General features: G+C 40.2%; 1 protein-coding gene across 2 annotated transcripts in view; it reads left to right on the forward strand.

Moving 5' to 3' along the window:
• Positions 1-9,485, forward strand: part of SUZ12 (SUZ12 polycomb repressive complex 2 subunit) — a 54,080-nt gene extending 44,595 nt beyond the window's left edge. The window contains exons 10-15 of one of the 2 annotated variants that reach the window (XM_021710151.1): positions 1,770-1,861; positions 2,350-2,493; positions 2,971-3,128; positions 4,870-5,068; positions 6,657-6,736; positions 8,695-9,485. In XM_021710151.1, the coding sequence (XP_021565826.1) occupies positions 1,770-1,861; positions 2,350-2,493; positions 2,971-3,128; positions 4,870-5,068; positions 6,657-6,736; positions 8,695-9,040 (1,019 nt within the window). In that variant the 3' untranslated portion in view covers positions 9,041-9,485. The remainder of the gene's footprint in view (positions 1-1,769; positions 1,862-2,349; positions 2,494-2,970; positions 3,129-4,869; positions 5,069-6,656; positions 6,737-8,694) is intronic. The other variant, XM_008053479.2, reaches the window with a different exon arrangement.
• Positions 9,486-26,343: the final 16,858 nt, after the last annotated feature.

Here is a 26,343-nt window from a genome sequence, read left to right on the forward strand (position 1 = left end):
TTATTTTCTTTTTTATTGTAGAGGTGAGATTCGCACCAAGTTGTCCAGACTGATCTCGAACCCCTGGACTCAGGCAATCCCCTTGCCTCTGCCTCCCAAAGTGCTGGGATTACAGGTGTGAGCCACCATGCATGGCTTGCAGTCCGTTTTTTAAGAGGAAAAAACATTTATAAATGGAGTTAATGCTCCTGAGCTTAAGGCCCAAGTTTACTGTCTTTTTCTATCTGCCTGATAGAAACATTGTCCTTGACATGAGAGCATTCCTGTTTTTTTATCTTTCTATTTAAAGAAGTCAGAAGGCAGCCTGGTGTGGTGGCTTATGCCTGCAGTCCAGCACTTTGGAGGGCAAGGTGGGAGGATTGCTTGAGGCCAGGAGTTTGCTTCTAGCAAGACTCTGTCCCGAAAAGGAATAAAAATTTTAGACATTTGTTGGGCGTCGTGGTATGAGCCTGTAGTTTCAGGCATTTGGGAGACTGAAGTAGGAGGGTTGAGTCCAGGAGGTTGTGACTGCAGAAAGCCAAATCTTTGCCACTGCACTCCAGCTTGGGTGACAGCAAGATTCTGTCTGTTTTAAAAATAGTAAGAAGGCATAAGATGTTCTTTTACATTCTCCATTCATGTGCAGGTCACTATAATGGTCATAGTAAAAGGGTATAAGAAGTAGCCTATGTTAGGCAAAAGATTTCCCACGTAAATTGTAGTGTGGGCACTTCTCAAAATACTCTGAAGCCAGTGAAATAGGTAAAAAAAATTTGTGAAGAAACAGAAAAAAATTTCATACAAATTGTATATGTAGAGTGGTTAGTTATGTCAGGAAAAGTAAATGGTTTTTTTCTTAACTCTGAAAGGAAAGATATCACCGGGTATGGTGGCTCACTCCTGTAATCCCAGCACTTTGGGAGGGGGATGCGAGAGGATTGTCTCAGCCCACAGGTTCGAGACCAACCTGGGCAACATGGTGAGACCTCGTCTCTACAATATTTCAAAAATTTAGCCAGGCCTAATGGCATGTACCTGTTGTTCCAGCTATTTGGAAGGCCGAGATAGAAGGATCGCCTGAGCCTAGCAGGTCGAGGCTGCAGTGGCTGAGAGTGTGCCAGTGCACTCCATCCTGGGTGACAGAGTGAGACTATCCAACGAGAGAGAGAGAGAGGATATCAGAATCATTCATTATTATCTTTTAGATTCGGAATTATTAATTAAAATAAATTTTTTTTAGACAGGTTTTTGTTCTATCACTCAGGCTGGAGTGCAGTGGTGTGATAATAGTTCACTGTAGCCTTAAACTCTTGGCCTGAAACGATCCTCCCACCTCAACCTTGAAAGTGCTGGGATTGCACCTGTCCTGAATACTTGTACTATAGTCATTTTAAAACTCAATTTCTGGTAAACCAGCACTTAGTAGATGCCTGCTCACTGCTGGGCATTGGGAATACAAAACACCCATCAAAACCACACTCTGACCTCAAATTGCTTAAAACAGTATAGTAAGCAAATATAATTATTTGAGTTTATTTGTATAATAGTTTAAGACATAGGTAGTGGTTTGTAAAGGAAAAAAATGTGTCCTGCCAGCAGACCTTAACATCTCATTGGGAATGCTGATTAAGTGGATTGTTCCTGTAATCATCAGTTGAGGGAGAGAAGGAAAATTGTGTTAAATACTACAGACAGAATTCTGTAAACTTTAAATGTTTAATCATTTTTGTGGGATGTTATTTTGCTTTTCAAAAGCAAGTATTTTTATTAAAAGTACAATATATTTTCAGCTGTTAAAGAATCCTTGACTACAGATCTACAAACAAGAAAAGAAAAGGATACTTCAAATGAAAACCGACAAAAATTAAGAATATTTTATCAGGTAAATGTAACTCTTTTTTTTTGAGTTGGAGTCTCACTCTGTTGCCCAGGTGGGAATGCAGTGGCTTGCTCCTCACGGCCACCACAGCCTTGACCTGCTGGGGTCAGGTGATCCTTCCACCTCAGCCTTCCAAGTTACTTGGACCACAGACGCATACCATCATGCCCGGCTAATTTTTTTATTTATTGTAGCGATGAAGTCTCGCCAAGTTGACCAGGCTGGTCTCGAACCCACTGGCTCAGGCAATCCCTTCGCCTCTGTCTCCCAAAGTGCTGGTATTACAGGCGTGAGCCACTGTGCCTGACTTCTTTTTTTAGTAAACATGAAATGCATTTTTTTTTTTTTGCATATTAGATCTGAAATTTTTGGCATATTAAAAAAAAAAGAATATATCAGATTTTCCTTTTAAATGTTGTTAGAGGTGATACTGAAACAAATTATCTTGAGATGTGTTTACATTGCAGATTTGTTTTTGTTTTGTTTTGTAGTTCCTTTATAACAACAATACAAGACAACAAACTGAAGCAAGAGATGACCTGCATTGCCCTTGGTGTACTCTGAACTGCCGCAAACTCTATAGTTTACTCAAGCATCTTAAACTCTGCCATAGCAGATTTATTTTCAATTATGTTGTGAGTGATTTTTCATTTTTTCTTATCAGTAATATCCATTAACCGTAAGACAACTTGACTTTTAAAAGTTGTACTTTATGTAAAAATAACCAAAATTTCTGCATTTGATGGATTGTTATATGAAAATTATTGATTTAGTGTACATATATTTGGAATGATAATTAACATTTGCCTAGTTGTACCTATGTTGATTCACAAAATCTTCATACCAGCTCTTTGAATTAAGTGGTGATTTTCTTGCTCAAGCAAGAAATACAAAATCATCAAGTCATTAAATGTCACAGGATTTTAACACTTCTTATGGGTTCCAGGTCTTCTGACTTCCTGTTTACTATGCTGGTGTGCTTGGCTTATTTTAGTTTTTAAAACATTGAAAACCCACAAAATCTTTGTAATTAATTAAATCAGAGCAATACATATTTTGGATAGGATAATTAATACTTTTGTTTCCTAAACTTCTTGCCATTTTTGTTACAGTATCATCCAAAAGGTGCTAGGATAGATGTTTCTATCAATGAGTGTTATGATGGCTCATATGCAGGAAATCCTCAGGATATTCATCGCCAACCTGGGTTTGCTTTCAGTCGCAATGGACCGGTAAAGAGAACACCTATCACACACATTCTCGTGTGCAGGTAGGTAAAAGGGGCATATGACAAAAGTTGATTCTCTGATTTTTATTGATGATACTGGAGGAACAAAGGGGAGCCAGACAAAGCTACTTAGTTAGGAGTAAGTCATTATTTTTTTATTATTTATTTATTTTTATTTTTTTGAGTTAGAGTCTCACTCTGTCGCCCAGACTGGAGTGCAGTGGCTGCTCCTGGCCACCACAGCCTCGACCTGCTGGGCTCCAGCGATCCTTCCGCCTCAGCATTCCAAGTAGCCGGAATTATAGGCATGCGCTACTACGCCCGGCTGATTTTTTGATTTATTGTAGAGATGAGGTCTTGCTGCCCAGGCGGGTCTCGAACCCGTGGGCTCAGGCAATCCACTCACCTCAGCCTCCCAAAGGCGCGGGATTACCGGCTGAGCCACCAAGCCCAGCTATTATTTTTTAGTATTAGGTGTTTCTAGGGTGGTATATTGCTTTATAACCCTCTCTAGCTCTTATTTCTATAGGGGTTTCCCACTTTCCTCTTGAAGCTTTATCCTTGAGTTTTAACTTTTTCATTTTTTCTTAGTGAAAGAGTGTTTTTCACTTTGTCACCCAGATTGGAGTGCATTGGTACAATCACAGCTCTTGGTCTCAAGTGATTTTCCTCCCTCATCCTCCCTTGTAACTGGGGCTACAGGCACACACCACCATGTCCAGCTAACTTTTTTTTTTCTCACTATATTGCCCGACTTCTCTCAAACTTCTGGCCTCAAGTGATCCTCCTTCCTTGGCTTCCCATAGTGCTGGTATTATAGGCGTGAGCCACCTTGCCTGTCAATTTTTAACTGTTAGTATCACTCTTAAAGTAGTTAGTGGGATTAAAGAATACTCCCAATGAAAGTTTCTGTATGTATGCCTAGGTAGGAACTTGCAAGAAAGGAAGTTTAGGTGGTACCTGAGAGTGTTTCTCCTTCCATTGGGCTTTATAGTTGTTATAGTGATATGTTCACAGCCGTAGTTTGACTGCTGGGATTAAAGTTATGGGGAGGCTGGGCTCAGCGGCTCATATCTATAATGCCAGTGCTTTTGGAGGCCCATGCAAGATTGCTTGAGGCCAGGAGTTCAAGACCAACTAGATATAGTGAGCTCTCATCTCTACAAAAATATTTTTAAAAATTATTTGGTTGTGTTGCTGTACACCTTTCATCCTAGCTGCTCCAGAGGCTAAGGAGGATCTTTTTAGACCAGGAGTTTGCAGCTTCAGTGAGCTACTGTGCTCCAGCCTGGGCAACATCTTGAGACCCTCTCTCTCTCTCAAAAATAAGTAAATAAGTTACAAGACTATTTTTTATCTTTGTTTAACTGAAAAAACAAAATTCCTGGATGGTGTGTGCACGTGTAATCAGTGTTACAGTTTTCCACTTTGTGGATATACATGTGTTAGAATGCACAATTTTTTTGACATGTAGGATTTTATATGCATATTTGTATCTGAATGTTCCCTAACTAGCACTTTCTTTTTCTCCTTTTTAACCATGGTTTTTTTTTTCTAGATTTATTTCTCATACCTGGAAAGACCATTTAAAAACTTTGTTGTTGATATAGTACATTATATTTAGAAATAAAGTAATTTGAGGGGATGTTGGCCTCAAATACCATTAAAGTTTAGTTTCATAAATTGTAATATTGCAAATTATTTCAGATCTCAACTCACTTATGAGGTTAGGTGGTATAGATATAAATGCCATATTGTATCAACATTTATTTCTTTTTATTAGGCCAAAACGAACAAAAGCAAGCATGTCTGAATTTCTTGAATCTGAAGATGGAGAAGTAGAACAGCAACGAACATATAGTAGTGGCCACAATCGCCTATATTTCCATAGTGATACCTGCTTACCTCTCCGCCCACAAGAAATGGAAGTAGATAGTGAAGATGAAAAAGATCCTGAATGGCTAAGAGAAAAAACCATTACGGTAATTATCATCATCATTATTGGCAATGATTTTAGAATGTTATAATTAAATAAATTTTGTTTGACAACTATTTAATATGCACCATACTTTTTAGTTAGTGTAAATAATCTTTTTTTAAAAATTAAGGGATCCAGGAATATATAATTTTTATAATTACATTATTTTAAAAGTTACCAAGTAAAGGACGCACAGATTTATTTATTTTTTTTAGTTGGAGTCTCACTCTGTTGTGCAGGCTGGAGTGCAGTGGCATGCTCAAGGCCACCAAAGCCTTGACCTGCTGGGCTCAGGCAATCCTTCCACCTCAGCCTTGCAAGTAGCTGGAACCTCAAGTGCACGCCACTAGGCCCAGCTAATTTTTTGACTTATTGTAGAGACGAGGTCTCACCAAATGGCCCAGGCTGGTCTCAAACCTCTGGACTCAGGTAGTCCTCTCGCCTCGGTCTTCCAAAGTGCTGGGGTTATAGGCATGAGTCACCATGCCTGGCTGCACAGATTTTCTTTATGTGAATTTGTATTGTGTATTTTTTTTTTTTTTTTAATTGGAGTCTCACTCTGTCACCTAGACTGGAGTGCAGTGGCCGCTCCCGGTCACTGCAACCTCGATCTGCTGGGCTCCAGCGATCCTTCCGCCTCAGCCTTCCAAGTAGCTGGAACTACAGGTGTGCACTACCACACCTGGCTAATTTTTGACTTATAGAGATGAGGTCTCGCCAAGTTGCCCAGGCAGGTCTCGAACCCGCGGACTCAGGCAATCCACTCACCTCAGCCTCCCAGAGCACTGGGATTACAGGCTGAGCCTCCGAGCCTGGCTTGTACTGTGTATTCTTATTTCTGTATTTATTGGTAACTATTTCATAATATAGTTTTCCCCTTTTGAAACTATTACTTAGGCCAGGCATGGTGGCTCAAGCCTGTAATCTCAGCACTTTGGGAGGCCCAGGTGAGATGATTGTCTGAGCCCATGGGTTCAAGAACAGCCTGGACAATTGGCAAGACCGCATCTCTACGATATATCAAAAAATTAGCCAGGCATGGTAGCATGTGCCTTAGTTCCAGCTACTTAGAAGGCCGAGGCGGAAGGATCATCTGAGCCCACTAGGTTGACACTGGAGTGGCCGTGAGCATGCCACTACACTTCAGCTTAGAAGACAGTGTGAGACGCAAACAAACAAAAAAAAAGTAAATAAATAATAAAACTATTACTTAAATAGAAGTTGACTTTTTTTTTTCTTTTTTTTGAGTTGTAGTCTCACTCTGCCACCCAAACTGGAGTGCAGTGGCCTCTCTGGCCACTGCAGCCTCTACCTGCTGGGCTCCGGCGATTCTTCCGCCTCAGCCTTCCAAGTTGCTGGAACTACAGGCGCGTGCTACCACGCCTGGCTAATTTTTTGATTTATTGTAGAGATGAGATCTCGCCAAATTGCCCAGGCGGGTCACGAAAAAGTTGATTTTAAGAAATGTTGCCACTTTGTTGTATTGCTGTTTATGTCAGTATGTTGTATAGTTTTAGTTCCAAAACATTGTTATTTTACAGTCTAAGTTATATTTATTGTACATTTAATAAATATTCTTTCTTTTTTGTTAGCAAATTGAAGAATTTTCTGATGTTAATGAAGGGGAGAAAGAAGTGATGAAACTATGGAATCTCCATGTCATGAAGCATGGGTAGGGTATTTCTAAATTAATTTAAATATTCCATTATTTTTTATGCTCTTTTGCTCCTTCACATTCTGTAAGTCTACATATGTTAGAACTTTTTTTTTTCCTTTCTGTTTTTTGAGTTAGGATCTCACTCTGTTGCCCAGACTGAATTGCAGTTGGCACAGTCATGGTTCACTGCATCCTCAACCTCCTGGGCTCATGTGATCCTCCTGCCTCAACCTCCCCATGTTTTGGAATTGCAGACATAAACCACTGTGCCCCTCTAGAATCTTATTTAAAATTCCATTAATTTAGGTAAACATCCCAAACTTTATTCTAGCCTCCAAAGTATTTTAATTGTATAAAGAAAAATGGTGATGCTCACATATAAGGAAAGTACTAAGTCTTAGCTCTAATAGCAGATTTTAAAGATTCTTGAGTTTCTTCCTTTCCATATTAAACAAAAAAATTTATCTTTAATATTACCATCAACTGAATTGAATTCAAGTCTTTCACATATTGTGACTTAATTTATAGGCAAAATAGTTTCCAAAAGTTTATTAAAGTAATATTCCTTTTAATGACCCAATTTTCATTCCTTTATTTGCCAGAGAATGTAAAAATGCCATGTATTATATGCCTGGAAATCCTGAAAATTATTTATCACAGTTATTACTACAAATTTTAAAAGCTGCTTAATTATTTAGAATTAAATATGTGACTTTTCTGGTTTCTTATTTGTTTACCATTTCATAGAAATCAAGGTAGAACATTCTTTTTCTCATGCTAAAATTAGTGTATTCCCAGCCATTGTTTTTTCTGCGAATGTTCCTCCTTCCCTGTGTGAACTTTCTTCTCTACCTTTTTTATTACAAGATCGGCTTTCTTCTACAGCACAGATACCTAGTTTTTTTAATTTATAGATAAGTGAGATAAATAAGAGGAGGGCACTTTTGTATTTTTACTGTTGGGGAGCCAAGAGCAGTTGGGCATAAGTTGTAGGCCAGGTTTCTGTGTCCATAGCCTATTTTTGTACTACCTTTGAACTACATATAGCCTACATTTTTAGTGGATTGTACAAATGAAAAAAAGAGATATCATATAGGGTTTGTGATATGTATGTACTCTCTGACCTTTTACAGGTAGTCTGCATGGCCCCTGTTCTAGTCATTAAAATTCAATTATGAATAAAGTATGTATGTGTGAAGGGTTGGGTTAATTTGGTTTTTTGGGTTTTTTTTTTTTGTCCTGATATGTCAGTTTCAAGACACAGTGTTAGGTAACTTAATTCATTTCTATTTCAACTCACTGATCCAAATCTATTATTGTAGCAACTATTGAGATTCATTATGTAGTGGTGTTATAAGGTGGCAGGTAGTTAGGTAAATTTATTTTGATGTTTGAAAATCTGCAGGCAGGCCTTCCAAACTCCATGGTCGACTCTTAGTTTAGTGGGTGACTGAGCAGCTCTTCTTCAATTTGGTTTTATTTGATTCTCTCAAATTTTATTAATCATACATGCACCACATTCAGCATCAACATAGCCACACTTGCCATCTTTCGTTGCGATACCTTTAGTTTTTCAAGAGTTTGCCATGAACAAAAATGTAGAGAAGCACTGCTTCTGTAATAGCAAAGTATGTCAAGACCAAGGGAGAAAATAAAGGGAACTGTTAACATGCATAAAGTTAATGGAAGTGATGCTGCCACAGTGTATAATTATTTGGAAAAACAAAAACGGTGTCTACTATTCTAATGGTACCTGTTTAAGGTCGGTTTGATTAAATCTTTTTAAATTTCTAAAATGGTAAGCTCATTCAGGTGATTCAGTCTTACTGCTTTATATAGTTTGATATAGTTTTACTGCTTTTTAAATCATTTACTAGAATAGGATATAGTTTTACTGTTCTATAATGGTTATCACTATTGCATTTGACAAAAATGCTTTATATTGCTATTGCTGTTTTGTTTTTATTAAATAGGTTTATTGCTGACAATCAAATGAATCATGCCTGTATGCTGTTTGTAGAAAATTATGGACAGAAAATAATTAAGAAGAATTTATGTCGAAACTTCATGCTTCATCTAGTCAGCATGCATGACTTTAATCTTATTAGCATAATGTCAATAGATAAAGCTGTTACCAAGCTCCGTGAAATGCAGCAAAAAATAGAAAAGGGGGAGTCTGCTTCCCCTGCAAATGAAGAAATAACTGAAGAACAAAATGGGACAGCAAATGGATTTAGTGAAATTAACTCAAAAGAAAAAGCTTTGGAAACAGATAGTGTCTCAGGGGTTTCAAAACAGAGCAAAAAACAAAAACTCTGAAAAGACCTAACCCCATATTATGGACAAACACTGAAACTGCATTCTAGGGAATTCAGCCTTTAAGAAGAATTGTGTTTGTGTTTTTATTTTTAATCATAGTTTCCAAACAGGCATTGCTAGATGAAGTAATGATTTCAACAAGGATATTTGTATCAGGGTTCAATTTAACTTCATTATGCAGCATTACTTGTATATCAGTTTTATTGGTGTCATTAAAACATTCTCCAGTTTGAGCATGAAAAGCAATACTTCAAAGAACATATTTTTAACTTCAGCAATTGTCTTATGGAATATATTGAATTGATAATCTAGAAATTATTTCATATGTTTAAAGTGTAATAATGTTTTTTGCATTTGTGACTGGCTGTTTTTCTACTTTATAATTGTGAGACATTTTCTTAAGGAGGGAAAATTGGAATGTGACTCCCTTTTTTAGAAATGGAAGAATTTTTGTGAAATTATGTTGCATTACTATTTGCAATCAAACCTTGATCCTTGTTTTTGAAATCATTTATCAATTTGGAATGAAAAATTACAACATAAGATATTTTACATTACATAGTTCATTTTACAATTTTAAAATAGCACTTCGTCATCTTATGCCTGTTTGAGAAGATATTAATTTTCCACATTGTTGACAGTGAAATGCCATGTTGTTTTATAAGAATACTGACCATTTGTTTTCATGTGGATAATTTTAGTGCATTGCTCACCCAGTATATATATTTTTTGAACTTGAACATTTTGCTGGTCTGGGTTATTAATTAGATAATCACATGGAAAATTCAGCTATTCACATCTTTAAATTAGGATTGCAACCAAGGGAATAACCAGTTTGAGATTTTTAAGATGCCACTTTTAAGGGGGGAAGTGTTCTATCAAAATGAACCGGAAGATGTTACACCTTTTTTTTTTTTCTTTGTAAGGATGTCTTTGTAATGTATTTCATGACTAGAATATTCAACACAGATAAGCTGACTTGAATTGTTTTGAGCAATTTTGCCCTGTGTTATATGTGTTTTACGCACATATTTGCAGTTGGATTTTCTCCAACAGAAAGTGGTTTCACTACTGGCACATTAACAAGCACCAATAGGTTTTTATTCCAACTTCAAGCACTGTGGTTGAGTAACATCACCTCAATTTTTTTATCCTTAAAGATACTGCATTTTCATATTCTTTATTTATAAAGGATCAATGCTGCTGTAAATACAGGTATTTTTAATTTTTTAATTTCATTCCACCACCATCAGATGCAGTTCCCTATTTTGTTTAGTGAAGGGATATATAAGCTTTCTAATGGTGTCTTCAGAAATTTATAAACTGTAAATACTGATTTGACTGGTCTTTAAGATGTGTTTAACTGTGAGGCTATTTAACGAATAGTGTGGATGTGATTTGTCATCCAGTATTAAGTTCTTAGTCATTGATTTTTGTGTTTAAAAAAATAGGAAAGAGGGAAACTGCAGCTTTCATTACAGACTCCTTGATTGGTAAGCTCTCCAAATGATGAGTTCAGGTAAACTCTGATTTTGCCTATGGATAGTGGATCTCGAGCATTTATCTCGGGCTTTAATTTGCTAAAGCTGTGCACATATGTAAAAAAAAAAAATAGATTATTTTAGGGGAGATGTAGGTGTAGAATTATTGCTTATGTCATTTCTTAAGCAGTTATGCTCTTAATGCTTAAAAGAAGGCTAGCATTGTTTGCACAAAAAGTTGGTGATTCCCTCCCCCAAATAGTAATGAAATTACTTCTGTTGAGTAACTTTTTATGTCATCTTATAATAAAAGCTGAAAAAATCCCTTTGTTTCTATTTATAAAAAATGCTTTTCTATATGTACCCTTGTTAACAGATTTTGAAGAAATCATGTAAGATGATAAAGCATTTGAATGGTACAGTAGATGTAAAAAAAATTCAGTTTAAAAGAACGTTTGTTTTTACATTAAATGTTTATTTGAAATCAAATGATTTTGTACATAAAGTTCAATAATATAAAAGTTGTATTCTGTTTTGTTTTTTGTTGTTGTTATGCATTGTCAATGCGTCCATTAAAATTTTGGCCTGCATAATAAGGATCCAGAAAAGGTCATCCTGCTTCAAATGCTGGATCAAGAGCCAATTAAGAAACTAGGAAAAACTGTGAAATCCTGCTTTCATTAGCTACAACTAGTATGTCATTTATGTTACTACATAAGTATTTTACAATATATAGTTCAGAGTATACATCAGTGTTAGTCAACCAAACAGCCACTATGCATCTTTGGTCGTGGGTTTTTTTCTTTTCCATTTCTTTTATAGTGAAAAAAGTATTTCTCTTGGCCTTTAAAAAGCTCATAGAGTGGGATATAATGAGCAATGATAAAGTGAGATGATACATTCGTAATAAAATTATATACATTTTATGAGGTCAGTAGTTGATATTTACTCTGGAAGAGTTGGAGGAAACTTGACAGAGGAGGTAGCAATTCAGAAGTTCTTGCTTTATATTCCAGTAATAGTTTGTTCCCTGTACACTTCCTGGGTATGTGAGATGAGTGCCCCTCTGTGCTTCCAAAGCTCACTGTGTGCATTTCTTTTAAGTACTTGACTTTTCATTAAAATGCTAAGTCAGTCTCACTGACCTGAGTACTTAATAGTAGTCTTAGTTGAGAACTCAGATACTTGGTAACATGACCTGAGGGCTTTATGTGCCATGCAATAGGCTGGAGTGCAGTGGCACGCTCATAGCCACTGCAGCCTTGACCTGCTGGGCTTAGGCATACCTTCCCCCTCAGCCTTCCAAGTAGCTGGAACTACAGGTGTGCGCTACCACACTCAGGAGACAAGGTCTCACCAGGTTGCCTGGGTTGGTCTCGAACTCCAGGCTCAGGCAATCCTCTCCCCTTGGCCTCCCAAAGTGCTGGGATTAGACTGAACCACCGCACCCAACCTAAAGTTAACTCTTAAGCAGTGTGACAGACCCAAGAGAGGAGGGTTTAGAAGGGTAGCAGTAGTACTTTAAAGCGTAGAAAGTGAGTGAGATGGCTAGTTAAAGAGTATGTGATAGAAAGCAGGGCTAATGAGTGTTAGTAAATGGAAAATTAGTTGGAGAAGTATATCACAGAGAATGATATGTGAAAGATGGGGCCATAGCGATTGTATTCACAAGATAGGTAAAGGAGAAATTCTGGGGGAGGGTGAATGGTGAATGGGAAGGTTAAACTTGACTGTAGACTGAGGAAGAGACAAAGAAGACCATAGTTACAAGTTACCAGAAAAAGGCCAGGCTCGGTGGCTCAGCCTGTAATCCCAGCACTTTGGGAGGCTGAGGCAAGTGGATTGCCTGAGCCTATGGGTTCGAGACCAGCCCAGGCAACCTGGTGAGACCCGTCTCTATGATAAAATAAGAAATAGCTAGGTGTGGTTGCACATGTCTGTGGTTCTGGCTACTCAGAAGGCTGAGGCAGAAGGGTCACTGGAGCCCAGCGGTCAATGCTGGGGTGATCGTGAGCATGCATGCCCACTGCACTCCAGCCTGGGTGAAGGAGTGAGACTCCAACTCAAAACACCCCAGCTGGGCTCGGTGGCTCAGCCTGTAATCCTGTGCTTTGGGAGGCTGAGGTGACTGGATTGCCTGAGCCTGCAGGTTCAAGAACCCGCTGGGTACCTTGGCAAGACCTCATCTCTACAATAAATAAAAAAAATCAGCCGGGCGTGGCAGGGCATGCCTGTAATTCCGGCTACTCAGAAGGCTGAGGCAGAAGGATCACCAGAGCCCAGCAGGTCGAGACTGCGGTGGCCGGGAGTGGCCATTGCACTCCAGTCTGGGTGACAGAGTGAGACTCCAACTCAAAAAAACAAACAGGAAAGGATGAATTAAGAACAGTTGGAGACCACCATGGTCAACATACTGAGATATAATAAAAGTTGTATTCTGTTGCAGACTTGGTGTCTACAAAAAAAATCTAAAAATTTGGCCAGGTACAGTGGCTCACACCTGTAATCTCAGCACTTCGGAAGGTCAAGGTAGGATTGCTTGAAGGCAGAAGTTCAAGACCAACCTAGGCAATATAGCAAGACCACATCTCTTCCAAAAAAAAAAATCAAAAAATTAGCCAGCTGTGGTGGTGCACACCTATAGTCCCAGCTACTTGGGAAGCTGAGGTAGAAGGATCATCCAAGCTCATGAGGTTGAGGCTACAGTGAACTGTGAATGTGTCACTGCACTCCAGCCTGGGCAACAGAGTGAGACTCCAACAACAAAAAATTAAATCTAAAACATTTGGAAGGGGAAGCTCAGAAGGAGGGGTGCTTTCTCAGAACTAGGCAGAATGGATAAGAGTATAGTACAGGGCTTGAGACCAATAGACACTTGGTTAATTTGGCTTGAATTAAGTGAAACAAAGCTCACTGCCAAAAATAGTTTCTAGAACATTCAGTTTATATTTTGTGTTTGCTAAAGCAATATAGTATGCTACTCCTAGAAAACAAGTAACAAATACACTAGGTTTTATTAATTAAATACCATATCAAAGCAGACTAATCAGTCATTCCCCCTGCTGGCAGAGTTCAAATGCTTCCTGATCCAACTTCATATGTTCATCTGTCTTTGGATGATATCGCTCATGGACACAGTCTCCTCTTCAACCAAGTGGATTACCAGGCTGCAGCAGAACTTGTATACGCTCCATGCACTCTGGTATTCTTAGTAGGTGCTCGCAACTTACATTGCTGTGTACTACTTTCTACAAGTGTAAGATTGATTTTTATACAGAAATAAAAATTCAAATTTGTTGCCAAAAGATTGTTACTTAAATATCTAGTGGGGTGGATCACTTTATGAAGCTGGTTCTAGAGAATCCTGATTCCGGTTTTGTTTTGTTTTTTAGTCTCATTCTGTCAGCCAGGCTGGAGTGCAGTGGCACACTCAGGACACCCCAGCATCTACCTCTGGGTTCCAGTGATCCTTCCACCCCAGCCTTCCAAGTAGCCAGAACTACAGGCACGTGCTACCACATCCGGCTCATTTTTTGGTACATTTTAGAGACAAGGTCTCACCAAGTTGCCCAGGCTGGTCTCGAACCCCTGAGCACCGGCAGTCCACCTGCCTCAGCCTCCCAAAGTGCTGGGATTACAGGCTTGAGCCACTGCACCCTGCCTGATTACTGTATTTATCTATTGTCTTTATCCATTTCTGGATCAAGCTTGAACCAGGGGCCACCTGCAGGTACACCAACTGCTGGAATCATATTTGTGTTCAAGCTAATATACTCCCTTTTTTCATAAGCCAGACAGCTTCTCCTTTGCTTCTGTCCTTTCTGTAGTAGCCTTTCTTCCGTTGACTGTCAGTGCCAGCCCTTGTCCCAAGCAAGGGAATCAGAAGCTGAACAAGACAGGTCCTGCTTCAAGGATTCTCCTGGGGCTTACAAGTCAAACTTGCAGTCATTTATGTCTTCCTTCTCCTGTTCCTAAATGTGCATATATCCCTCTGGTAGATGTGTTGCATGTTACCAGAGAAAACATGAAGTTATACAGGCATTGGAATAAAAGTTTTTTTATATTTTGACTCTCCAATTTATGAATTAAACTGTACCTAGAATGTAACAGGTGCAATAAATCTTAGCTCCTTCACTCATCTACCTAAGATTTTCTTTTGAGTTCTAAGTTACCCCCATTTTTCTTCTTATTTGGGGAGCAGATTCTTCTGTGAGGCCTTGTAGGGAAAGGATCATACTTGCTATGTGGGTAATTAGGATTACAGAGCCTTATTTATTCATTAAACACTCAGTGCCTAATATGGCCTATGCATTAGCTAGGCATGGGAATGCAAAGATAAACAAGCCAGATATTGTTCTCATCCTTGTGAATCTTAAATTCCAGTGAGGGAGACATTTCTTTTTTGGGGGGAGTTGGAGTGTGACTCTGTTGTCTAGCTGGAGTGCAGTGGCACACTCCACCTGCTGGGCTCAGGCAATCCTTCTGCTTCAGTCTTCAAAGTAGCTGGAACTACAAAGTGCTAGGATTATAGGCGTGAACCACCACGCCTGGCCAAGATATTCATTTCTATTGTAGTAAATAATGTTTCATAGTGTCTAATCTTAAAACTAGACTAGCATCCTGGACATAGGCTCTTTTTTTTTTTTTTGAGTTGGAGTCTCTCTCAGTTGCCCAGACTGGAGTGCAGTGGCCGCTCCCGGCCACCACAGCCTCACCTGCTGGGCTCTGGCGATCCTTCCACCTCAGCCTTCCGAGTGACATAGGCTCTTATGGTGGAGGAATTACAGGCTTAGGAGTTGGGGCTGATTTGAATCCCAGCTTTAGTGTGTTAACAGCATAACTCATAAAGTTACCACTCTGAGTTTGTTTCTCACCTGTAAAATGGGATTAAAATACCTCCTTCAGCAAGGTACCTAGAACAGTAACTGGCTCTTGGTTTGTATCACTGTTCTCTTCCCTACAACCAAACAGTTGGGCCTTCCTCAATCCTCCACTCCCACCAAGAAAAATGCTAACCCTAACTTTTCTGACATTGCCTTACATACTAATTAATGCACAGAAGCGACATAGCAAAGTCAATTTTTGTTTTATTCATTTTTTTGAGTCAGAGTCTCACTGTTACCCAGGCTGGAGTGAGACTTCGACTCTCAGACACTGTCTCTAAAAAAATGTAATGTCTTTTAAGACTTTGTTATCCAATAGGTTCCTCTTCCATCCTTTTCACTTCCTTACGATTTGTTGGCAAATGGAGGCTGTTTGACCCGTAAGAGGGTCCCATAGTGTAGGTTTTGTTGATTGCATACTCTTGATGTAATTCAACAATTTCCTTTGTCCTTGGTATTTTCTGTAACTTTTTTTAAGAGATAGGGTTGGGCTGGGCGCAGTGGCTCAAGCCTGCCAGCATTTGGGAGGCCACAGTGAGGGGTTGCCTAAGTCCATGGTTTTGAGTACAGCCTGGACAACCTGGCAAGACCTCATATCTCTACAATAAATCAAAAAATTAGCTGGGCATGATGGCACACTCCTTTACTTCTGGCTACTCGGAAGGCTGAGGTGGAAGGATCGCCTGAGCCCAGGGAGTCAATGCTGGGGTAGCCGTGAGCATGCCAGTGCACTCCAGCCTGGGCGACGGCGTGAGACCCCAGCTCAAAAAAAGAGGGCTGGCTTCGTGTGGTGGCTCACACCTGTAATCCCAGGACTTTTGAAAGGCCAAGGTAAAAGGATCGCTTGAGGCCAGTTCAAGACAATATAGGGAAACCTCATTTCTACAAAAAAAATAGCTGGGCATGACTGACGGGGTAGTTTTAAATATTTCACATCTCTTGAACCTAAATTTTCTCATCTGTAAAGTAGAAATGATAGTAATGCCAGTATCATAAATATGATGCGTGGACTAAATGAGATAACCAATGTATTTTGGAAAATTCAGCTGGATGCAGTGGCTTACGCCTCTAATGTCATATTTTGGGAGGCGGAGGCAAGGACTGCCTGAGTCTAGGGGTTCGAGACTAGCCTGGGCAACTTGGTGATACTTCTTCTCTATGACAAATCAAAAAATTAGTTGGGCGTGATAGTGGGTATTTATGGTTCCAGCTACTTGGAAGGCTGAGCCAGAAGGACCATCTGAGCCCAGCACGTCAAGGCTGTGGTGGCTGTAGGCCTGGGTGGCAAAGTGAGACTCCTCCTAAAAAATAAATAAATAAAAATTCAACACTGCCTGACACACAGTAGGGGCTCAATATATCAACTGTTACCATCATCACTCAAACTCTCTCTTCCTCCAAGCATAGTTCTGGGATACTAGGTTCCTTTATCTATTTGAACAGAATGAGTTGGCTTTTTTTTTTTTTTTGAGGAGGTGGAGTCTCACTCTATTGCCCAGGCTGGAGGGCAGTGGCATGCTCACAGCCACCACAGCCTCGACCAGCATGCTGGGCTCAGGAGACCCTTCCGCCTCACCCTTCCAAGTAGCTGGAACTACAGGCATGTGCTACCACGCCTGACTAATTTATTGATTTATTGTAGAGATGAGGTCTTGCCAAGTTGCCCAAGCAGGCCTCGAACCTGTGGGCTCTGACAATCCTCTCACCTCAGCCTCCCAAAGTGCTGGCATTATAGGTGTGAGCCACCGTGCTCAGCCAAGTTGGCTTTTTTAAAAAAACCTTCAAGCTGGGCTCGGTGGCTCAGCCTGTAATCCCAACGCTGTAATCCGAGGGAGTGGATTGCCTGAGCCTGCGGGTTCGAGACCCGCCTGGGCAGGTGAGACCTCATCTCTGCAATAAATCAAAAAAAATCAGCCAGGCGTGGTAGCACATGCCTGTAATTCCGGCTACTCGGAAGGCTGAGGCGGAAGGATCGCCGGAGCCCAGCAGGTCGAGGCTGCGGTGGCCGGGAGCAGCCACTGCACTCCAGTCTGGGCGACAGAGTGAGACTCCAACTCAGAAAAAAACAACCTTCAGTTTACAGTTCAAGAAGAAAATATCATTATTTAAATTAGTTTCAGAGTTTCAAATATCGCAAACCACTACTATCTAGAATTAAGTTAGTTTAAGGGACTTCTGTGAAAAGGCAGATTCTACAGATATAAATTTAAGATGTTATTTTCCCATACAGGATAATAAACAAGTACGTTCACCAGATATGTGATGAAAGAGAGGAATGCAATGGAGAACAACTGGAGAGAACAACTCAACTACTCGTTCATTCCAGCACTTACTGTGTGTGCTCATGTCGTGTACTAGGTATTGTGCCCTGTATCAGACACACAGCATATAAGGAAGTTCAAGTAACCTTTCACAAGTTAGAATAGCATTGAATAAAATGCCTGGAGCCACAAGAAGCCCTTTCATCCTTCTAAAGAAAAGTAGGTTAAAATTGGATTCATCAAATCTCATGGAAGAAAAAAATACACACATTGAACTTTCAGCTTTTTATTTTGATTCAGATGGCTGGACAGGTGTCTACTTTTAGGACATTTTCTTGCGAATCACTAAACAAGTGAAAGGCTACTTACATATAAAAAGACAAGGAGAAAAGGTCACGATTGTCTAACAGGGAACATGAATCCCCAAATAAGTTATCTTACAAAAATATCACACTTGCTTTTCTACTTTTCTACTATTGGTAAAAATGGGGGAGGAAATTCACATTAAAAAAAAATCCATAGGCTGGTAGAGCAAGTTAAGATCATTGTTTGTACATATTAAGCCCTTCAAATAAATATTTTACACAGTTTTAAGTTTAAAAAAAATAGATTATTTACCTTACTTTTTTTGGTCCACTAAGAGACCGTTTATCAAACTGACATGAAACTGGACTGCAGCTCCCACACTCTGAAGAGTAACATGCATGTCACCGAGGTTGGATAAGCACACGTGCATATTACATACATGTGAAATGGCTAACACTGCTGTGTACACTACTTCTGTAAGTAGTTTTACCCTGTAAAAAATTTTCTAGCCTATCTTGAATCAAACTGCAAGAAAAGAACAAAAGATAATACTTGCTTATTATTGACATTCTCTCACACACTTTTAAAAATGCAAAAATATAATGCTTTGGGGAGTTAGATTACTGAACATGGAATTAAAGTCAACACTGCTTACAAATACCTGAATGTAGAGAGCACAGATGTAAACATACTACACAACTCAGGCTTCTATCTGGTCTATTCCTGGTGTTCTATTCTAACGTACATGGCTTTGGAGTCTCATGAGGATTTAATAAAAAAATGATTAAGGTTTTCTGTTCTGATAATCAACTTTAAGAAGTACAGTGGCAGGGTATAGGATTTGCTGTATCTTCTTATACTTTCAAAGCCAATTTTTATTGTGATGAGATATTTCAATTAACAGTATGCTAAAAACAAAACGAACTAAAATGGTTTTGTCTACAACATTCAAGTCTCTTATTATTAAAATATTACAAAGTGAATCCAGTAAACACTTTCCATTTTCAATGGTCTAAATGAGAGATGAATTACAGCTTTTTATGAATTACAGCTAACCTGGGCTGAGGACGGCTACATTAAACCCTGAAAACCAAAGCCAAACATCCAAAACTCTAAAACACTAACACTTTCCATCCAGGATAAAAGAATGAACATCCAAAGTAAAGAGAACCACAAGATTGATCAAGTAGCCAATCAAAAACCACTTCTCTGTTACTTGAGCCAATGGTTACTCGAAGCTTGAAGTGTCCGCCTTCATTATTATTGGTGGCTCCCAGAGTCACAGCCTCAATATCAAATGTGACAGTGGATCCAGAAGTAACTGCAGGCAGCTGGTTGGTCATTTCTTTTCCATTTACAAAAACTGCACCTAAAATGTGAAGGTAGAGCCATTTACATGTGAGCCATGACTGAAGGAACTGAAATAGCTGTGAGATCACTAACACAGCTCATTTCCTAATTCAAATTTTTAAAAAATTTGGAATGACAACAGGATATAGATAATACATTTAATATGTTAACCAACCTCTAGCCTCGGCAAGAGCAAAGGTTAAAGTTTTAGGCCAGGCTCGGTGGCTCAACCTATAATCCCAGCACTTTGGGAGGCCAAGGCGCATGGATTGCCTGAGCCCAGGGGTTCAAGACCAGCCCAGGCAACTTGGCGAGACCTCGTCTCTACAATAAAATAAAAAATAGCCAGGCATGGTAGCGCATGTCTGTAGTTCCAGCTACTTGGAAGGCTGAGGCGGAAGGATTGCTGGAGCCCAGAAAGTTGATGCTGGGGGTGCCCGTGAGTGTGCGTGCTACTGCACTCCAGCCTGGGTGAAAGAGTGAGACTCCAACTCAAAAAAAAAAAGGTTAAAGTTTTAATCATATGTCAGAGTTCCGGTCCAGTAGAGACTGAGTTTTCCATATCAATGGCATCGAAAGAAACTTGACACCATTACAGAATTATATTCTGTGAAGTCACAAGGTTGCTCCATGCAGAATAAACAAGACTTTTGTTCTTCCTAATACTTGACCTCACACCAAAAATATTAACATGCCTTGGTAGTGATTTTTTTTTAAATTTGAGTTGGAGTCTCACTCTTGCCCAGGCTGGAGGGCAGTGGCATGCTCACAGCCACCACAGCCTCAACCACCTGGGCACCATAATAACACCCCTATTTCTACAAGAAAAAAAAATTAGCCAGGCATGGTGGTGCATGCCTATAGTCCCAGCTACTGAAGATGCTGAGGTGGGAGGATCACCCGAGCCCAGGAGGCTGAGGTTACAGTTAGCTATGATTGCACTTCTGTACTCCAGCCTGGGCCACAGAATAAGAGCTTGTCTCTTAAAAACAAGAAAAGAAAAAAGACTAGTAATGAAAAACAGGAATTTTTCCAGTCTGTCCAACTCCCTCAGAATAAAACAATCAGTAAAAACAAAAGTGGGATTACTGTGGAGTAAGGGACCAAGGAGCACTAGAGAAATAGCTTATAAAGGGTTCAGAACTGTGCCTGGTACACAGCACTCATTCAAATCTTCTTTAAGACCTAAACTTTCTCATCTCCTGCTATAAACACGAAATTGGTGAGATTCATGTTTTATAACAGTAATTGCCACGTGTCAAGGAGAACAATATTCATCTCCTACCATTCGTGCTGATGCACACAGCTTGATCCCGCTGCAAAGAGTCATAGCCATTCTGTTTTTCTGCACACACGCCTATACTGTCTCTTCTGTCTGGCTGTCCCACAGTTTCAACTCTGTAAATAAAGTAGAAAGGTCATTTCATCTTTAAAAATATAGCATGCTATCTAATTGCTATTAGCTTACAAAGAGCAATCTCATCACAATTGTCCTTTTCTAAATAATAGGTAACAATGACTAGGCACTTACTATATTCCAGACACTGTTCTAAATGTTTTGTATCTAATTATCTATAAATAATCTCATCCAATTCTCACAACAACCTATAACGTAAGCTATTATTACCATGCCCATTTTACAGGTGAGAAAAATGAGGCATAAAAGAAGCTTAAACATGGCTGAATAACCTGCCCCTGATTATGGCTTTATGATTAGTGGAATCAAAACTCAGAGGCGGTTCGTGACCCGCCTGGGCAGCGAGACCTCATCTCTACAATAAATCAAAAAATCAGCCGGGCGTGGCAGCGTGTGCCTGTAATTCCGGCTACTCGGAAGGCTGAGGTGGAAGGATTGCCAGAGCCCAGCAGGCGAGGCTGCGGTGGCCGGGAGCGGCCACTGCACTCCAGTCTGGGTGACAGAGTAAGACTCCAACTCAAAAAAAAAAAAAACTCAGAGGCAGACATTCTGACTCCAGAGTCTATATTCTTATCCAATTATAGTTAAGACAGCACATGTCTATTTTATGTTCTGACTCTAGACACATGGAAAATTTTTCATATTTGACATTATAATTAATGTGACTATTACAGCCTTCACCTAAACCTTCAATTTGAGGGTTTGCAATGACTTGATACTAGCTATCAAGTATTTAAAGCATTTAAAAATTGATATTATGGTTCTTAAAAAAATTATAGTAATGAATGTACTATTTTACTTGGAGACCTTTATATGTGAAAAGCTTAAGCCTTTCCTTTTGTGTTTTAGTTTCAAACTTGTCAAAGATCATGTACTCTAAAAATAGGAAATGTGAATACAAAGACCAGTTTCATCTTTCTCTCCATTCCAGAAAGCCAAACTTTGCAAGGACCAAAAAAAAGAAAAATTAGTGTGGAACAGAATAAAGCTTTCTTAAAGGGAGATATGATTACTTCTATTTAATGTGGCCTCAAAATGTCTTTCATTGTAAAATGGTAAATATGCAGGGTCATAATAAACATTAGGTGGGTTTCTGAAGTCACTTCACATCTGAGCCAGCAGCCTAAAAGACATGTGGGAAAGAGAGTGACGGCAGAAAGGTGGTAAGTCCCAGGCTTCATTCTCCCACAGAAATACTGATTTAACCATGTATCTGGATTAAAATACCTTTACGAGAATTCCAAATCCAGGTGAGAAGCTGCAGTACCCTAGGTGAGCACAACTTCACCCCCATGACTCCCTCAAGTCAGCACAGCTCAGGGCCAGGCCAGAACACCCCAGCTGGTGACTTCTCCCCGGGGAGGAAAGGAGAAAGGCAAGGCATGTAGCTGATGTGGCCCTTCAGAGGGCGCCTGAGGGACTGGCTTCTGCCTTGCCTGGCTCTGGAGTGCTACAGAACCGGCATACTTAGGCTCCTCGGAGTTGCTGAGAACAAAGAGGAGTGGGGGGGCAGTTTGCTGCAGCCAGCATGACTAGATGACGTCAATGAGACTGCATGAAGGGGTGCAACCTGCAGCTTCAGTCTCGGGAGGGTGTGGATGAAGTACAACGTATATTAGGCTCTCTGGAGTTTCAAAATGCTGCTCAAGGGACTGACAGCTTTCTCCGCTGACTTGGGGAACTGACAGGGGACCAGCATACTTTGGATGCCTGGTGGCCACTGAAAATAAGACAGAGGGAGATGGCTTGCTGGGATGGATCTAGAGAACTTGCAGGGCCACTGGCGGACACCAGAGGGAGCAAGATGTAATGAGCTCTTGAAAAAGAAACCAGCAAGCCTCTCTAAAAGGCAAAATGCAGGCAGAGGTCCAGAGCAATCACATCAGCTAAAAAGGTTTCAGAAGCCTCCCAGAGTAGCTGTGCTGACTGTTGAAGGTAATTGGACAGGGTCTTTCCCTGTTCATTGCTAGTCCATAAAGACTGGGAGAGGCAGCTGTTTTTCCAAATGTGCAGATGCCAACACAAAGTTACAAGATACATGAAGAAACAAAAAATTCTGGCTCAAACAGAGGGACAAAATAATGTCCAAAACCCAATCCTAAAGAAACAGAGGTATATTAACTACCTGACAAAAGTACGAACAAAATGAGAATATCAGCAATGAGACAGAAAATATTTTAAAAGAGCCAAGCAGAAAATCTGGAGTTGTAGAACTTAACAACACTGAAAAATTCACTAACAGGGTTCAAAAACAGACTTGATCAAGCAGAAGACTTCACGAACGTTCACGAACTTAAAGATAGGTTACTTGAAGTTATACAAAGGAACAATACAAAAAAAGAATGAAAGAGTTAAGAAAGCCTACGGGACACATAATACACCAATTTACAAACTATGAAAACTCCAAAAGGAACAGAGAGAGAAGGGGACAGTGTTTATTGGAAGATATAATAGCTGAAAATTTCCCAAATCTGGGGAAGGAAATGGACATCCAGACTCAAGAATCCAATGGACTCCAGCCAGGATGAAACCAAAGAAATCCACATTATAACCAAATTGTCAAAAGTCAAAGACATGTCTGAGTCCAATGGCTCACACCTGTAATCCCAATGCTTTGGGAAGTCAAGGCAGGAAGATCACTTGAGGACAAAAGTTCAAGACCAGAGTGGGTAACACAGTGAGACCCTATCTCTACAAAAAATAAAAATATTAGCTGGACATTGTGGTACATGCCTGTAGTCCTAGAAAGCTAAGGTAGGAGGATTCCTTGAGTTCAAGGCTACAGTAAGCTATGATTGCACCACTGTACTCCAGCCTGGGTGACAGAGCAAAACCCTGTCTCTCTCTTTTTTTTTTTGAGTAGGAGTCTCACTCTGTTGCTCAGGTTGGAGTACAGTGGCACACTCACAGCCACCACAGTATTGGCCCACTGGGCTCAGGCGAACCTTCCACCTCAGCCTCCCAAGTAGCTGGAACTACTGGCACACACCACCACACCTGGCTAATTTTTTTATTTACTGTAGAGACAAGGTTTTGCCAAGTTGCCCAGGCTGGTCTCAAACCTGGACTCAAGCAATTCTCTTGCCTCTGCCTCCCAAAGTGCTGGAATTATAGGTGTAAGCCACCATACCCAGCATGACCCTGTCTCTAAAAAAAAAAAGTCAGAAACAAAAAGAATTTTGAAAGCAGAAGGAAAAAAGTGACTAGTCACAGACAAGGCTACTACAAGAATGTCAGTAGACTTCTAAGAAGAACTGTTACAGGATAGAAGAGAGTGGGGTGAAAGAAAAAACCTGCTAGACAAGAATATTATACCTGGCAAAACTATCCTTTAAAAATACAGAAGAAGCCGGGTTTGGTGGCTCAGCCTGTACTCCCGCGCCTTTGGGAGGCTGAGGTGAGTGGATTGCCTGAGCCCACAGGTTCGAGACCCGCCTGGGCAACTTGGCGAGACCTCATCTCTACAATAAATCAAAAATTAGCCGAGCGTGGTAGCACGTGCCTGTAGTTCCAGCTACTTGGAAGGCTGAGGCGGAAGGATTGCCGGAGCCCAGCAGGTCGAGGCTGCGGTGGCCGGGAGCAGCCACTGCACTCCTGTCTGGGCGACAGAGACACCAACTCAAAAAAAAAAAAACAAAAAACCGCAGAAAAAATAAAGACTTCCCCAGATAAACACAAATAGAGGAACTTCCAGAGATCTATTATACAACACTGCACTTATAGTTAACAATACTATAATACTGCAACTACAACCCAAAAATACTGTATGTGTACAAGTATATGTACAAAGAGTAAATTTCATGTTATGTGTTTTTACTACAATTTTTAATAAAGAAGTAAAGTACAGTAAAAGTAAAGTAAAAACTCAAAAACTAACTTTTTTTTTGAGTCAGGGTCTCACTCTGTCACCCAGGTTGGCATGCAGTGGCACAATCACAGCACACCGCAGCCTCGAACTCCTGGGCCCAAGCGATCCTCCTACCTCAGGATGCAGGAGGTGAGACTGCATATACACACCACCAAGTAGGTGAGACTGCAGGCACACACAACCACGTACAGTTAATTTTTTTATTTTATTTTATTTTATTTATTATTTTTTTTTTTTGAGTTGGAGTCTCACTCTGTCGCCCAGACTGGAGTGCAATGGCCACTCCCGGCTACCGCATCCTCGACCTGCTGGGCTCCGGCGATCCTTCTGCATCAGCCTTCCAAGTAGCCGGAATTACAGGCATGCACTACCACGCCCGACTAATTTTTTGATTTATTGTAGAGATGAGGTCTCACTGCCCAGGCGGGTCTCGAACCCACGGGCTCAGGCAATCCACTCACCTCAGCCTCCCAAAGGTGCGGGATTACAGGCTGAGCCACCGAGCCTTGCTATTTTTATTTTTGTAGAGATGAGGTCTCACTGTATTGCCCAGGCTGATCTCAAACTCCTAGGCTGAAGCAATCCTCCCACCTCAGCTTCCCAAAGCCACCATGCCCAGCCAAAACCTAACTGAATGTGGAAAAAACCCCATCAAACAGTAAAATTAGAGCAATAGTATTTAAAATTCTTTTGAATACCAAAAAGGCTGGGATGGTTTGAGAATCAAAATAATGACAGTAATGGATTAAAACCCTTTGAATAAAATAAGAGCCCATGAATCCACCTAAGATTCTAGGCTGGGCATGGTGGCTCATGCCTGCAATTCCAGCATTTTGGGAGGCCAATATGGGAGGTTCACTTGAGTTAAGGGGCTCAAGACCAGCCTGGGTGACATAGTGAGACTTCATCTATTTTCAAAAAAGAGATTTTAAAAGTACACAAAATGCTATGTAAATAAATATGTATGTAGATAAGGAGATAGGGAACACAAAAGGACGTGAATTTTATCCCTAATATCCCTACATTTTTGTTTCTCTAAAAAATAAAAACATGTTAATATTTATTAATTCTGGATAGACTATGGCAGATATTTGTTAAATGTAATAATAAAGAATTTGGCTAATCTTTGTCCCTTGTTCCTGGGAGGTAACTTCTAAACCACTGGAATTTCCCAAGTGATAAAAGTGTCTTTATTATTCATAGTGGGCCCCTAGATAGTTCATACCAACAAGATGACCTGAGAGCTGCCAGAAAGATCAACCATGTGATTGCAGGGTTGCAGTTCTGAGCCACAAGGTATCAGCCCACCTCCAGGGTGGGCAGGTAGATGACAATGATTCAATCGTTGTCATGCATACACAATAAAACCCTAATAAAAATTCTGACACCATAACTAAATAAATGGAGAAAAATACTACATTATAGATTGGAACTCTCAAAATACCGTATCAGTTACCTCCAAAGAGATCTACAGAGTCTTGGCAATTGGAATCAATATATCTCAGCCAAGTTTTTTCTTTTTTCTTTTTGTAGAGATAGGTCTCACTATGTTGCTCACACTGGTCTTGAACTCCTAGGTTCAAACGATCCTCCTGCCTCACCCTCCCAAAGTGCTGGATTACAAGTGTGAGTCAACACACCTGGTCTCTTTTTTTTCCTTAGAAATGAATAAACTAGCCAGGCTCGGTGGCTCAGCCTGTAATCCCGCGCCTTTGGGAGGCTGAGGTGAGCGGATTG

Source organism: Carlito syrichta, unplaced genomic scaffold (assembly GCF_000164805.1).
Source record: "Carlito syrichta isolate Samal-C Ts95f unplaced genomic scaffold, Tarsius_syrichta-2.0.1 Scaffold288189, whole genome shotgun sequence".
NCBI lineage: Eukaryota > Metazoa > Chordata > Mammalia > Primates > Tarsiidae > Carlito > Carlito syrichta.